Raw genomic sequence first — 15,529 nt, forward strand, 5'->3', positions numbered from 1 at the left:
TATAATAATGGTTTATTAACGAATGGATGGAGAAAAAGACTCCATCATATGTGGTAATGTGGGATAGAAAAGGTACACCCTTGGTGGTGGAAATTTCGACCCTGGGACTCGACAAGCCTCGTCCCGGGTTGAAATTTCCACCACCTCGGATGTACTTTTTCTATACCACATGACCACATATGATGGAGTCTATTAATCTCTGGCTTATTAATTGTATTTCTTGTAGATTACATCACAAGTCCTTCCAGTGTGGTGATGCCTGTAAAGGAGCTGATAACTCTGTGTCACCACTACAGTGTTCTGTCTGTCATTGATGGGGCACACACACCCGGTCATATCCCTCTTCACCTCAATGACCTGGACGCAGACTTCTTTACGGGTTCGTTGTCAGTTGTACGACTCAAATACCAGGGCACATCTGGCATGGTTAGAGGGGAGACAAGAATTATAAACAGGGGTCTCTTGACCCCCTAAGATCTGCCAAAGGCAGTGGAAGGTTATTTCACATAATAATCTAATGTATCCCACAAAGTCAAAAATGTCAGTGCTTTAATGGAAATCAACTATTCTCTGTACCAGTCTCCACTAAAAATGGTTAAATACATTTTTTAATTCTTTTTTTGATGACGTTTTGTTACAAAGTTGTAAAAAAAAAAAAAAAAAAAAAAGGTATGGTTGACAGAAACAAAAACATGAAAAGAAGTTATTAAAAAAAAAAATTGAAAAATTCACTGAATGATAATGAAATCATACATTATTTTAGTAACAGAATCATTGGAATACTCAGAGAAATACACACTAGCGATGAACAGTAGCCAAACTAACAGCAGTGATAGAACTTAAGAATTTGTCACTGACAGCAATTTTGAGCCTGCCTATGGCAATTTTCAAAACGTGACTTCTGCAGCAAATATACATGCCTCAAAGGTTATTTTGCTCCATGTATTACAATTGCACATAGTGTACAGGCTCCTTGTATAGGGGTTAAGTTGATTTTTTTTGTTGAATTAAATGAAAATATGCTCGAATCTGGATAACAACATTTATTCATATTAGCATTATTTCCAAACAGCTGTCTAGAGTTGCAAATGAATAACTACGCATTTTACATGAATTACAATTAATAATGGGACTAGAATGATTGAAATATATGGTGAAAAGGTTTCAAACTTCATGTAGGTCATTTTGCATTAATTTCTCTTCTTTTTTCCCCCTCTAATTGGAAGATTTTCTCCAGCACTGAGGAGGCAGTTGCACTCCAACCACCAGTCTCATACACTTATGCAAATGCAGAAAATTGCAAGGGCAGTTCAACTGAAATAACTTTTCTGCCAGTAATTCTTAGATCACTCCTAGAATGATATTAGAAGAGGGGGCACAATCTGTAGTAATATTTTTATTTTTTATTTATTTGGAGTAGGATAAAAAGGGCATTTTCATCCTCAAGAGGGAGGCTCAGGCCCCCTCCCACACCCCACACCCCCACCCCACCACCAGTTCATTTGGGTCTGTATCACTTGCATTTTTTAACTGCAAATTAGATGTAAATTAATCATGTCAAGTGTACTTAAATTTTATTGACAAGACATTTTAATCAACATATTATTAAACAAATAAAAATAGCTTCATATTCTATTCATAAAGTGGTACCTTATATAGTGTATGAAGCAAAAATGATTGTGCCATAATGTTCTGCTGTACGATAAAAAAGACGCAATAAAACAACAAAACAAAAAACAAACACAACAAAACAAACAACAATTTTTTATTTTTTTTTAATAAAACCCCCAAATGAAACACACCAAAACAAAACAAAGAAACACACACTCACAATCACCCCACCCTCCCTCTAAAACAAAACAAAAAACTGAAACTCACAGCCACTACCCCCTAAAACACACTGACAATGACTTGACTTTATTTATTATTTTATTTGAGTGAATTTGCCAATAGTTTGTCATTTGTCATTTGCCATGTATACAGCAGCTGTGCATATAGAATGCAAAGTTACATTACATTTTATTACCCATATAGTCTACAATAAATGGTTACATAAATATCTTATTTTCCCACTTATGGCATGGGCTATAATAATACATTGAAAACTGTTATAGCACACTCCTGATGTCACTACAGTTGCTGTAGTAGCTGCAAGCTTGCGACGGTTGCAGCTATGATATTAACATCATTCTGCGTCACTGTAATTGATATCGCTGAATGTTATTAACCTCAACTGAAGCAATTTACAATCATATTTAACAATTGTTATAAAGCACACTTTATGGATAATAAATTAATTATTAAATTTGTGGGAGTACCATACAAAATTAATGAAAGTCGTTTGGAAATTGTTTTATACCCCTCTCGCTTCGGGGGGGGGGGGGGGGGGGGGGGAATCCGAAACTCGTTTCATAATATGGTACTCCCGCTCATGTAATAATATATATATATATATATATATATATATATATATATATATATATATATATATATATATATATATCCTCACCACTCTTTTTGCTCTATATTTTGGACTTCCCATGAAAGAGTTCCAATATTTAAAACAGAAACTTGCTCCTTAGTTGTGGGTTTCTCTCCATGGTGGTTCAACTAAAATGTTTTAGTTTGGTATGTCAAATGAATGTAATTTTTATTTATTATCTCTATTTAGAAAAATAAGTCTCTGTAAATGATGTTAAATCTGTGATGTTATGCCTTTAAGATTCATGTTTTAAGGAAATCTTCACAAATGGTTGTATGCACCGCGTGGTTGTGCCATTCTGTGGGTAAAGCGAGACCACCATGACTGGATATATCCCGTGGTCACATCATGGGGTTACGAGTTTCCATTACAAATCCGCTTCTTTAAGCAGGGGACCCGGGACCACACGGCCGAGATCTGTGGAATGCATGCTGTACAGTTCTACCAGGCTATAGGAGGCATGGTGAGCAACTCAACCCTCACACAGTACAAATATATCATAGATAGACAGTTTGTTTGTATGCATTTAAATGTTATGCATCGGATTAAAATGAACATGTAATCACTGAATGGATATGACAATACTCACTATAACTGGTAATTAAAAGGTGGGGAGTTAAAACAGGTGGAGGGTAAACTGTTTTCTTAGTTGTGTCCAGTATTCAGACATATGGGGTAGGTGACAGTTATTAATTTTCCTTTCAAATGAAGATTGAGTCAACACATAGTCTGACCATATCAAGTTGAGATTTGATCGTAGGGGGAGGGGCGACAGCCCATGACATACAAGCCCGTTCTGACTCTTTAAGAACATTTATGGCTGAAAGCTCCAAAATAATTTTTAATATTGCACCAGTACAATAAATTATATGCATAAATATTCTGCACTTGATGTGCCATTGTTTGATGTGCTTTTACTGTATTCACAAATGTAAAAATGTAGTATTTGCCACCTCAAAGCTCAAAACGTGGAATATTTCTCCACTGTTTACTATTCAAAACTTGGTCACAGACTTGCAGTTATATCAAGGCAGTTAACAGAAACTGTTGATAGTGAAAACATGAGATAATTAAAATTATTGTTCTGTTTGTAATTTGCATTATCAAATTTTTCTATTTAATGTGGCTGAATTCAGCCCTGCAGAGTTACTTTGTTAAATTGGCAGATGCATTCAACTTCCAGTTTCTAGATACCGTAGTGATCTGTTGATGATGTTATTTTGTGTTTACACTTCCATGATGTAGAATGCTATACGGAAACAGTGAAATGGTCTTCGCCACCCACTTTGAACATATTTTCGTTTGATGCTAGAAGACTTTATTACAAATGACACACTGCTATGCAGTGTCAAAGTTCCTAAAATAATTGTCTTATGTTAAAATATCACAAGTATGAGCCATTCAGTTTTACACTGGATATTGTATTGATCTGTTGAGAAATATTTTTGCTGTCTGTGCACAATCCTATGATGTACAGTGTTATAAGCTAACAGTGATGCTAGAAGATTTGTGAAAATGGGATACTGATGCGCAATGCTGAAATTCCTAAAATAATTTTCTTACGTACACGTGTTGGTGGGAACATCATTTGTTTTTTGATAACACATACTAATAATGTGTGTGTGATAACACTTTAAACACATGACATGGTTGACACAGTTATTTTATCCAATATAAAAAAAGCACATAAATTAGCCTGAAACTGATTACCCTGTGATGTAATTTAATATGTTTTAGTCGGAAAAGAGGTTTAAATTTATTTTCAACCTGGTTTTTGAGGATATGTAATAAATAGAATACTACATTTGTACCCGTTAAATACGATTTATCTGACAACTCGTTTAAAATCATATCCAACTCTCCTTCGTCAGTTTGATACATTTTTAACAACTCGTAAGATAAATAATATTCAACAGCCACTCGTATAGTATCCAACAGCCACTCGTATAGTATTCTCCATGTCTTTTGTTGAAATATCATAAGTATGAGCTATTCATGATTCTTGTTTACTGCAAATAACAAATATAAGTGTGAGCTATTCATGATTCTTGTGTACTGAAAATAACACATATTATAAGTGTGAGCTATTCATGATTCTGGGTTACTGAAAATAACAAATATCATAAATGTGAGCTATTCATGATTCTGGTTTACTGGAAAATAACAAATATCATAAGTGTGAGATATTCATGATTCTTGTTTACTGAAAATAACAAATATGTTCATACAGGCTTCTGAGAATTGAACATTTTCGTAAACCATTTATGGGTTACACAAAAACAAATTCAGGTAACCCATTTCGTTTTTAGGTAACCCATCATGACCATGTAAATGAAAAATGGGTTACGCAAAGCTATACTTAAGAAAGTGATGCACGAACAAAACTATCGGCCTCGCAATTTTCAGAGGCCTGTGACATTTGTAGGCCATTTGTCATAGGTTGACTTACAAATGGGTCAGTTAACAAATCAGTTTTCAAATTATAGTGTAGCTGAAATCGACTTCATGGCGAACATATTTGGTAGTTTATTAAACAATGAGAATATATCTGCATTCTTATTGGTCGAAAAACCAGTCACATGACCTTCCGTAAATAATGATACTGCCCTCAGTGAGTCCCACTGGTCCGATCAAAAGTAATATTGACCTGGGAAATTTAACCAATGAAAATAAAGAAGATATTTTTTTTTATCCAATTAATGAGTAGGTAATGTAATGCAATGCCAACTGTTAATTTTTAATGTAAACAACCACACACTTGTGACAAAACGCTTCACTGTCCTTCCACAAAAAGATAACACCTTTATTCATACTGAGTTTAATTCCGAAAATACCACACAGACAAGGTCAGTACTCATAAAATTTTGTGAGGAATATCTTGCAGATTTAGAAACGTACATGATACATCAAAACACAGTTGGATTCGGCACTCCCTTAATTTTGTTACAAATAAAGAATGCATTTGGACGTAATCGGTAACTGTTCAGTATAAATGTATGGTCAGATTAATCACATTTTGTGTTTTATTTTGTTATTAATATGATTTTGACACTCTAGCAGGTCATAGTGTCTAAAATTTAATTTTTGTCTTTGTAATGTTTCAACTGTGTATTTCCGCATTCCTTTGCTTGTCATACAGTGTCATAGAATTATGTGACGTCACTAAACCTCATCAGTTAGAAGAACACATTGCGGGAAATTATTAGCTTTGGCGTATTTCGATTCGGATAATCAATACAGGAATGTACAAGTCTTATAGATGTTATTATATAATAAAACAATTATTGACCATATTTCGGGCAATATCAGGTTTTATGGACCAAAGAAATTGCCCTCAATGACGGTCAATAATTGATCAAAATTATTTTCCAGATAGATAAGTAAGATTACATTATGTTTCATTTACTTTAGGATCGTATTCTGAAGTACACCACTGGGCTGATTAATGAAGCACAAGAATACCTGGTCAAACTACTCAACACAGAATCGTTACCAATTCCAAAAAGCATGGAGGTTCCTAACATGAGATGCATATTGTTATCAGGAATATGTGGATTTCCACAGTCTGTTGTCTTTGTGAGTTTTAGTATTTTTGAGCATTTTGCCAGTCTTATGAGGTTTAGTACTTCTGAGCATTTAGCTAACCTTGGTGAGTTGCAGTGTGTCAACAGATGAGATCTTTATGACATTATCCAGATTTCTTTGATATTCATTATTACATATTGATATAATTACTCCTGATTCTTAAAACGTTAGCAATACCATAGTGTGACTTTTGATTCTGTAAACATGGCCAAACATAATATTTAAATAATTGATAAGAATGCTTTTGAATTGCTATTATAGCCTAGCCCACCCCACCCCACTCCACTTTTAAAATTAAGAAAAGATGACAAAGTGTGCATTGGTTGCATAGTTGTATTATTGATGCAGCCCAGTTCATTTTATTCATTATGCATGGTTTGGAGTGAGTGAATTATTACTTTATTTCTCTATATATAAATCATGCAAAGAACATGGAACCTTTTAAAATGTAAGTATGGGTAAATAAAGACATATGAATAGCTTAAAAAAAAGAGAAGCCTTTTTTTTTTTTAGCTTAACTGATTTATAAATGCCAAAGTATGATACAACAATAAATATGGAGAAAACTACCATGAATACCAATTTCTTTTACAAATCTTTTTTCCAAATGCGATATACCCTGATTTTCAAAATATATTATCAAATGATGAACATTTTAAATATAAACTATGAAAACATTATCATCCTGAGTTTTCAGCCTTAGCAAGATTTCCGTCTGTTAACCCCCACCAAGATAAACAAACATCCTGTGTTTTCCTTTTTTCAAACAATATCTTACTGTAACTTGTTTTAAATATAAATCATAATGGACATATATCTGTATTTTTATTGGCTAAAAACCAGTCACATGACCGTCCGTAAATAGTGATATTGCCCTGACCAATGAAAATAAAGATGAGACAAAATTCTATCCAGTTAAAGAGTAGGTAATGTAATGCAACGTCAACTGCTAATTCTAATGTAAACGAGCACAAGCCTGTGACAAAACGCTTTGCTGTCCTTCAGCAAAAATATAACATCTTTAGTCATACTGAGTTTAATTCCGCAAATATAACAACGCAAATATAACAAGATCAGTAATTGTCAAATTGTGTATGAATATATCGCAGATTTAGAAACGTACATGATACATCAAAACTGTTAAGTATAAATGTATATTCAGATTTATCACATTTTGTGTTTTATTTTGCTATTAATATGATTTTGACACTCTTGCTGGTTATAATGTCTCGAATTTGATTTTTTGTTTTGGTAATGTTTCAACTGTTTATTTTCGCATTCCTTTGCGTGACATACAACGTCATAGGATTACGTGACGTCACTAAATGCCATTAGTTTTAATGCATTGCAGAAAATTATAAGCGTTGGCGTATTTCGATTCTGATAAACAAAGCAGGAATGTACGAGTTATGTAATAAAACAATTATTGATCACATTTCAGGCAATATGTTTTATGGACCGAAGAAATCGATATTGATATCAATTTCTTCGGTCCATAAAACATGATATTGACCTCAACGACAGTCAATAATTGATAATTATGCGAATAAATACATTTGGCTGAATTAGTTCAAATCTCGTTTGGCTGTTGAAAGAAATAACAAATTTGTATGTACAAAATTATTTTAGACAAAAATCGATATTGAGATACTACAAACCAAAATATTTTTTTAGAAATATTTTGTATGCCAAAAACCTACAAATAGCTACAAAATCAGGATAGTCCTTTTAACAGGCTTTACAGATTAAAAAAACTATTCTAAGTGAGGATTGTTTGTTTTGTTTAACAATACCACTAGAGCACTTTAATTTATTAATCATAGGCTACTGGATGTCAAACATGGTCAGTTTGACACAGTCATAGAGAGAAAACCTGCTACATTTTTACCATTAGTAGTAAGGGATCTTTTATATGCACCATCCCACAGACAGGATAGCACATACCACAGCCTTTGATATACCAATCGTGGTGCACTGGAACGAGAAATAGCCCAATAGGTCCACCAATGGGGATCGATCTTAGACCGACTGCACATCAGGCGTGTGAGGAAGTACATCTCTGTTTTTGTTTTTTTCTGCAGGACTGTGCCTATGCCAAAATAAATAGGGGAGAGCAATAGAAATGATAAACTCTACAAATGGTTCAAAATTTGGTACTGGAAAATGCAAAATAAAAGTCCAGCTAATTTCCACAATCTGCTATATTAAAGAGATAAACAATTAATAAGGACACAATTCATTAGTTAATTGACATTAATATGAGCAAACAGTTACATATAGAACTGAAAAATTGCCTCAACAGCTAGTATCTATAGTACGTCTCATCCTCCTACAAAATGTTTTTTGTAAATAATTTCAGAAGCAAAGTAAAAGTGTTTTTGAAATTTAGAAAACAATCCACTCAGAAATAAATAACTTGTAGAAATTCCATAGTATGAAAAAGGCGTTCTCTGTGGTAAGGACTACTATAAAGGTATGAGAGAGACCCAAAAGTACTATGCATTCATTAATAGTAAAAAAGTCTTATATTTCCTTATTGCATTCGTCAGTTTCCAATAGTTCTGACACATGATTGAATAGAACACATGCATTATGGGCACTTCATGTGACAAGATAAATTCATGCTGGTTGGTGGAATGGATAAAAACAGTGTTTTGGAGAGAAGAAATGTTTTTTCTCCAAACAATTTACACCAGGTTGTTTTTTATTGTGTGGCAAAATAGCATGTTTACATACTTTTTGCAAATAGCTGTTCCAGTCGTAGGGAACTATAGGTTTTGTCTCATTCCTTTCTGACTGTCTGTCCCACATATAGTTTCCAGACATTTGTTTTGGAATGCCTCAAGATACTGAGATGAAATTTCATATATAGCTTTACCATGTTCCGTTACAGATCAGGTTTGACATTCATGGCGATTTATCCAATTTTATTTACAGAGTTGTAGCTCTTAAACTTAGGTAATGTGAACATTTGTTGGGCCCATTAGAGGACATATATTGCTTTAGCAGTAATTACAGTATGCTTTAAAGTTATCTCTGTCTCATGTAGGTACTGCATTTGACCACAATCTTTATTTTGTTTTAGGATGAATCTGAAAAATTGATCCTTGACATAATGAACAAGAGCAATATTGTGTGCGCATTCATCTGCATTGAAGAGAAGCTTTTCTTGCGAATCAGTGCCAATGTCTACAACACGATGGATGACTACAGGCGACTGGGCGAGGTGTTGCTCCATTACCACACAGCGTGATCAGTTAGTGCGGTAGATGCCAGACTTAGTCTTAACATCAGCATTGGTGGCACTTGTACAAACGAGGACAGAACATGATACAGTCTATTTACTAAACAAAAATAAAATTAGCTTAGGGGTGAAACTGTGATTTAGTGTAAATTGTAACAGAATTCCTGTTTTTTACTGTGAAACTACATTGTATTATACTCAAACTGGAGGATTGAAAAACAAAAAAGAAGATTTATCTAACTGTTTTGGTAGTTTTAATAAAGAGCCATTTCTCAAACGTGACACAAAAACCAACCTGATGGCCATTCTGAGTTAACTTGAGTGTCTGGTTTTTACATATACAGTGGACTCTGTCTAAACCGGACTCACTTTGTACCGTCGAAATAGTCCGCTTTACACAGAGGACCGGTTTATCCAAGGTTATGGTTCTTGAATGATCGACAACTCTCAATCACCAATGACATTTGAACCCATGGATGGTTGGGAATCGATTATTTCACAGACATAAAAAATATACTTCAAGGAACATTCCTGAGTTTGCTGGAATTTTTAAGATGTTATCCACTAACAGAGACTTTTATTACATATCAAATATATTTTTCTGCATAAAATATTAGTGGTTGCATATTAAATGTGTTTCTGGTTGTTCTAATATTTGTACTAGGTTAAATTTCATTTTATTTCCTAAAACATTATTTATTCGTACGTACGAAATTATTTGAATACAAAATCCAGATCTAATGGCCTACTGCAATAAGAGTAAACTTCACACGAGTGCGATTACATTTTGTATTTGATCTTGTGACAGCATCCTGATTACTCGGCAATTGATGATTATTGTTCAACTAATTAAGCAGCCCGTTGTTCAGCCAAATCCCAATCCGGTGTAGACAGAGGTAATTAATGCATGAACGGTTAGTTTGTTCTTGATTTTTGATCCGGAGTCCGGAGTAGACAGGATACGGATTAGGCAGAGATTTATACCTAAGAGATAAACGATAGCTGGATGGGACTTTAGAAATGGACCGGTTTACGCAGAGATCCGGATTACACAGAATCCAGTTTAGACATAGACAGAGTCCACTGTATGTATATTTTAAATGTTGTTTGCTATTGCAGACTTCCTGAAAACAAAAACTGTATTTGATGCTGTTTAATGTAAAGCAGCTTAATGCATGATGATGATGATGGAGGTTCTTACATGTACATGTATATCTCGATACATGTATATTCAGAGGTGTTTTTATTTAACATATATTTGACTGTCTAAATGTCTGCCTGTATTACATGGTATTCAAGAACCTGCAGACAGTGTTATGACTGCCTGTATTATTTACATAGTATTCAAGAACCTGCAGACAGTGTTATGACTGCCTGTATTATTTACATAGTATTCAAGAACCTGCAGACAGTGTTATGACTGCCTGTATTATTTACATGGTATTCAAGAACCTGCAGACAGTGTTATGACTGCCTGTATTATTTACATAGTATTCAAGAACCTGCAGACAGTTTTAGGACTGCCTGTATTATTTACATGGTATTCAAGAACCTGTATATTATTTTTCAAATTTTTAAAAATATATTTTATACAATGTAGAGTATTATTTTATTTTATTTTTTAAATTTTTTATTTATTATTATTATTAAACAAAATTTTATATAAATTTTAATGCCCCAGAAACCATTCAGTAATGTCAGGGTTGGGGCCCCAGAAATCATTACTTACAGTAGAGTGTTATACACACATTTATATCCTTACATATACATGTACATATATACACCTCGTCATAAATATCGCACCACCCAATTTTGTTCACTAAGTAAAACTGGATCTTCAGCCTCATAAAAATGGTGCTTAGAAAAGCACATTAAACTGTTTATATGGCCTCATGTGAGCGTTCAGTCAGAAAATTTACAACACAAGACCGAATTTGAGCACTAAATGAGGGTTTAATTGTAGCAAAGTAAAGTTCACTAAAATCACCTTAAAATACGGTGAAATAAGTATGGCTGCCGGGGTCGTTACAACAGACACACAACACAGTTCACATTTCATTAATGTCAAACACACTAGTAAGGTCCACAATGACTGGCTAACTCAGTATCTGGTGTAACCGCCTCGCACTTGGATAACATGTTTTCTCATGCTTGTCACCAGACGTCTGATGCTCTGTTGAGGGATCTGCTGCCACTCATCATGCAATGCATGGGTCAATTCCTGAAGGTTCTGAACTGGAGGATCCCTTGCTCTCACCCTATGTCCCAAAATGTCCCACAAATGCTCAATAGGATTTAGGTCTGGACTTCTGGCAGGCCATGGTAGTGTCTCAATGGCGTTGTGTTGGAGATGCTGAACAACAGCTCGAGCACGATGTGGTCTGGCATTATCGTCCATGAAGACTGGACGTGTGGCGAGAGCATGGTTATCGAAATGAGGCACAACAGCACCGTCCAGGATCAAGTTCTGGTACATCTGTCCATTCAGTGTTCTGGGAACTGTGATGAGGTCAAGTTTACAATCATAGGAACAACACCCCCACACCATGACGGATCCACCCCCAAATGGAACCTCAGCTTGAATGTTCCTCTGATCATATGCTGTGCCTCTCTGCCTCCAAACTCGTGCCGTCCCGTCTGTAGGGTGTATACTACCAAATCAAATCCCATAGACGACGATAGTAACATATGTGGCTAAAACTCCTACCTGCAACATATCAACCGACACAAACGCCACGGATATAAATACTACCACCCCTTACACTTAAAGTGAATCAGAAAAAAATGGGGGTCAAGCTGCTCGTTTCTGAGATAACGGGTAGCGTCTATGACTACCCTAGTTTTGCACAAAATTCTAGTACTTTTTTTTTACAGGTACCCCATACATGTTTCAAGCACAAGGCTACTTGACACATTGGTACTAGATGAAATAAAATTGCAATTTTTTTTTACCCAGATGAAACTATTATTTTTTACAGCCAACACACTCACATTTATAACCAATCACAGGACTTGTGGTGTTCACTTCTCTATCAAAAGTTCGGTGCACCTCGAACTTTGACCCAGCCGGAAGTTATTTGGTATAGTACTACCTATACTGATAACATACATTTTTCAAAAAGTGTCCAGCTATGTGTCTTTATGACAACCAGGATCTGGTGTATTCTGACATAAACTGACAACCTCACTGAAACTGTTGTTTCTACAGTGCAACCTAATATAATGTACATCTCAAAAAGCATATATATTGCATATAGTTTTGTACAAATGCAATATGTCATATTAAACAACAAAATGTTTTAAAATAAAAATCCTGAAGATATTTACTTTCAGTTGGGTGTGTGTACTCAAGTATATATGTAGAGACAACAAAGATAGTCAGAGTACCTCTACCCCTTTAAAGAATTCCATTAAAACACATGCACTTGATTGACCCCTAGATTATGAAGACCTTAACAGGCACATCAAAGAAATATCAGTATTAAAAAAATACACTGTCTGAGGAAGGAAACACAAACATGACTGTACCTGTATGAAGTAATGACTTAATGTCCTGAACATTAGTGTTGGGAGGAAATCCTGTATGCTGGGTGTGGGTCTCTTCAAGTTACCAGGTGTGCGAATTTCAAATCCATCGGCCATGCTGATTTTCATAATGAACCATCAAAACTATTGGCAGCCACCAATATTCCTGACTATATTTTATTTATAGCCTACTGTAGTTGGAGGTTTTAATAGTTGTGATATCTGGAATAATCATGCAGCTTTAACACATTTATTTTTGATTAATTACTGAAAAAAACTATTTTTAAATGACAAAATTACCCGAACATCTATTTGCTTGCATTATTTTCTAATCCGGATGAATACAATATGTACATTAGATGTATTCCTACAATCTGTAATCCAGCATTTTATTTAGCTAGTAACATTAGGTAATACAGCTTTAACAATAAAATAAATTATCAACTTAATCCAAGGCAGATAATCAGATCTGAAAAAATTGGTTCTGAATCTAGTATAAACTCAAAATGCTTTTCATGAGAGCTAACTAAGTGATTATTAAAAAAAAAAAAATTATCTGGAGATCTAAGTATATGTTTAACAACCTTATTGTTATGTACAAATAAGAATAGAAGGCACAATAGTGACAACAAATTTAATTATGTTTTTGGTAAAGTTTTTCTAAAAATTTACTTTAAATTTTGCATAAAACTACAAATTTGTCTAAAATATAACTTAGCACCCTATAAATATGTCAAAATTACAATAAAAATCAACTTCTTTACAAATTTGAGTTTTCAGAATTTCATACATAAAAAATTAACAATGTTAATGGAAACTAAAGACATTAACCCACTATTGGCACATGCTATTTTTAATATAAAAATAAATTGCTATTAAAATCTTAGTTCAGGTTGCTTATATATAATACCATATTTAAGAGCAGTTGTATATGGCAAGTCAAATACCATGTAAAAAGAAATTATTGAAATCTTTACAGTATGAATTATAGGCCAAAACAACTTTTCTTCAGTGCTAACTTTGATTCAAACTCCATTCAGAGCCATGTACAGAGATTATTGTCAAGGTCAAGGTCATTGTGAACTTGCATGATCGAGTGATGGCTAATTTATCAACCAGTATAGTTTAATTAAATAAAATGACAAAATCATAATATTTTTTATTATGCACTGAATATGTGCTATAGGGTGTATACTACCAAATCAAATCCCATAGACGACAATAGTAACATATGTGGCTAAAACTCCTACCTGCAACGTATCAACCGACACAAACGCCACGGATATAAATACTACCACCCCTTACACTTAAAGTGAATCAGAAAAAAATGGGGGTCAAGCTGCTCGTTTCTGAGATAACGGGTAGCGTCTATGACTACCCTAGTTTCGCACAAAATTCTAGTACTTTTTTTTACAGGTACCCCATACATGTTTCAAGCACAAGGCTACTTGACACATTGGTACTAGATGAAATAAAATTGCAATTTTTTTTTTACCCAGATGAAACTATTATTTTTTACAGCCAACACACTCACATTTATAACCAATCACAGGACTTGTGGTGTTCACTTCTCTATCAAAAGTTCGGTGCACCTCGAACTTTGACCCAGCCGGAAGTTATTTGGTATAGTACTACCTGTATGATGCAGCAAAAATCTGCTTTCATCGGACCAGTGGATCCTTCTCCATGTCCTCAGGTTCCAGCGATTACGTGCTTGGCACCAGGCTAAACGGGCATGGCGGTGCTGATTTGTGAGGAGTGGACGTCTGATTGGTCGTCTTGCTCTCAATCCTGCAGAATTTAGGCATCGTCTGATGGTGCTGATGGCCACTCTGTTGTATGGATGCCATCCATGTCGCAGCTGTGTACAAGTAGACTTTGGGCTTCGTCTGGCTTGGCGTACGAGAGCACGGTCTTCCCTGTCATTGGTTTTTCTGGGACGTCCAGACCTCAGTGCATCCTTCACTTCACCGGAAGCAGTATGTTTACGTATTAGTCTGCTGATGACAGTGTGATTAATGTTCAATTGTGTTCCAATAGCACGACATGACATACCAGTCTGGTGCATACCAATAATTCGCCATCTTTGGTTCAGAGGCACTGGACGCTTGGGCATTTGACTGGTTGGTCAAAATAAAGCTTAATTTATGCCTAAAATCAAATTTTAGCTGTGTCTGCCAACATAACATACACCAAAAGAGGCTATGTGCATACTGCATTGTTAGCAAACCGACCCCCGGATCAATCATGCTCGACTGAGCATGCACGTGCAGCTCGGAACAGGGTGTGTTTGTGATATTATGTTCACAGATGTTGTAGTATATTAAATATATACTTGTAGTTTAAAAAACCGAAACTTATATTTTCTAATTTTACTTTAAAATGTGTGGTGCGATATTTATGACGAGGTGTATATATATGTATTAAGATATTGGCATTATCCTTCGAAGGTTAGAATTGCGAATGCAGCGAGGTTCTGCAATGCTGCATCCGCCATTCGACCTGAGCAGGGTAAAGCCAATATCTTAAGACAGAAACCAGTTATTTCTTTTATCCTGCAATCCTACAGAAGTAGTTGGAAAATCATTATTTATTCCATTTTTGTATTTGCAAATCAGTATCATCAACCTAGAAAGGCTTTTGCTGTATGACGTCATACAAGATACATGACATCATTCTTTGTAAGATGCTAG

The 15,529-nt window shown here is 34.8% G+C and overlaps 1 protein-coding gene across 1 annotated transcript in view; it reads left to right on the forward strand.

The window, feature by feature from the left end:
• Window positions 1-9,856, forward strand: part of LOC121384351 (probable L-cysteine desulfhydrase, chloroplastic) — a 41,835-nt gene extending 31,979 nt beyond the window's left edge. Inside the window, exons 6-9 of the mRNA XM_041514708.1 lie at window positions 227-379; window positions 2,737-2,945; window positions 5,894-6,058; window positions 9,153-9,856. Of these exons, the coding sequence (XP_041370642.1) occupies window positions 227-379; window positions 2,737-2,945; window positions 5,894-6,058; window positions 9,153-9,320 (695 nt within the window). The 3' untranslated portion in view covers window positions 9,321-9,856. The remainder of the gene's footprint in view (window positions 1-226; window positions 380-2,736; window positions 2,946-5,893; window positions 6,059-9,152) is intronic.
• Window positions 9,857-15,529: the final 5,673 nt, after the last annotated feature.

The sequence above is a fragment of the Gigantopelta aegis genome, chromosome 10 (genome assembly GCF_016097555.1).
Source record: "Gigantopelta aegis isolate Gae_Host chromosome 10, Gae_host_genome, whole genome shotgun sequence".
In the NCBI taxonomy this organism is placed as follows: domain Eukaryota; kingdom Metazoa; phylum Mollusca; class Gastropoda; order Neomphalida; family Peltospiridae; genus Gigantopelta; species Gigantopelta aegis.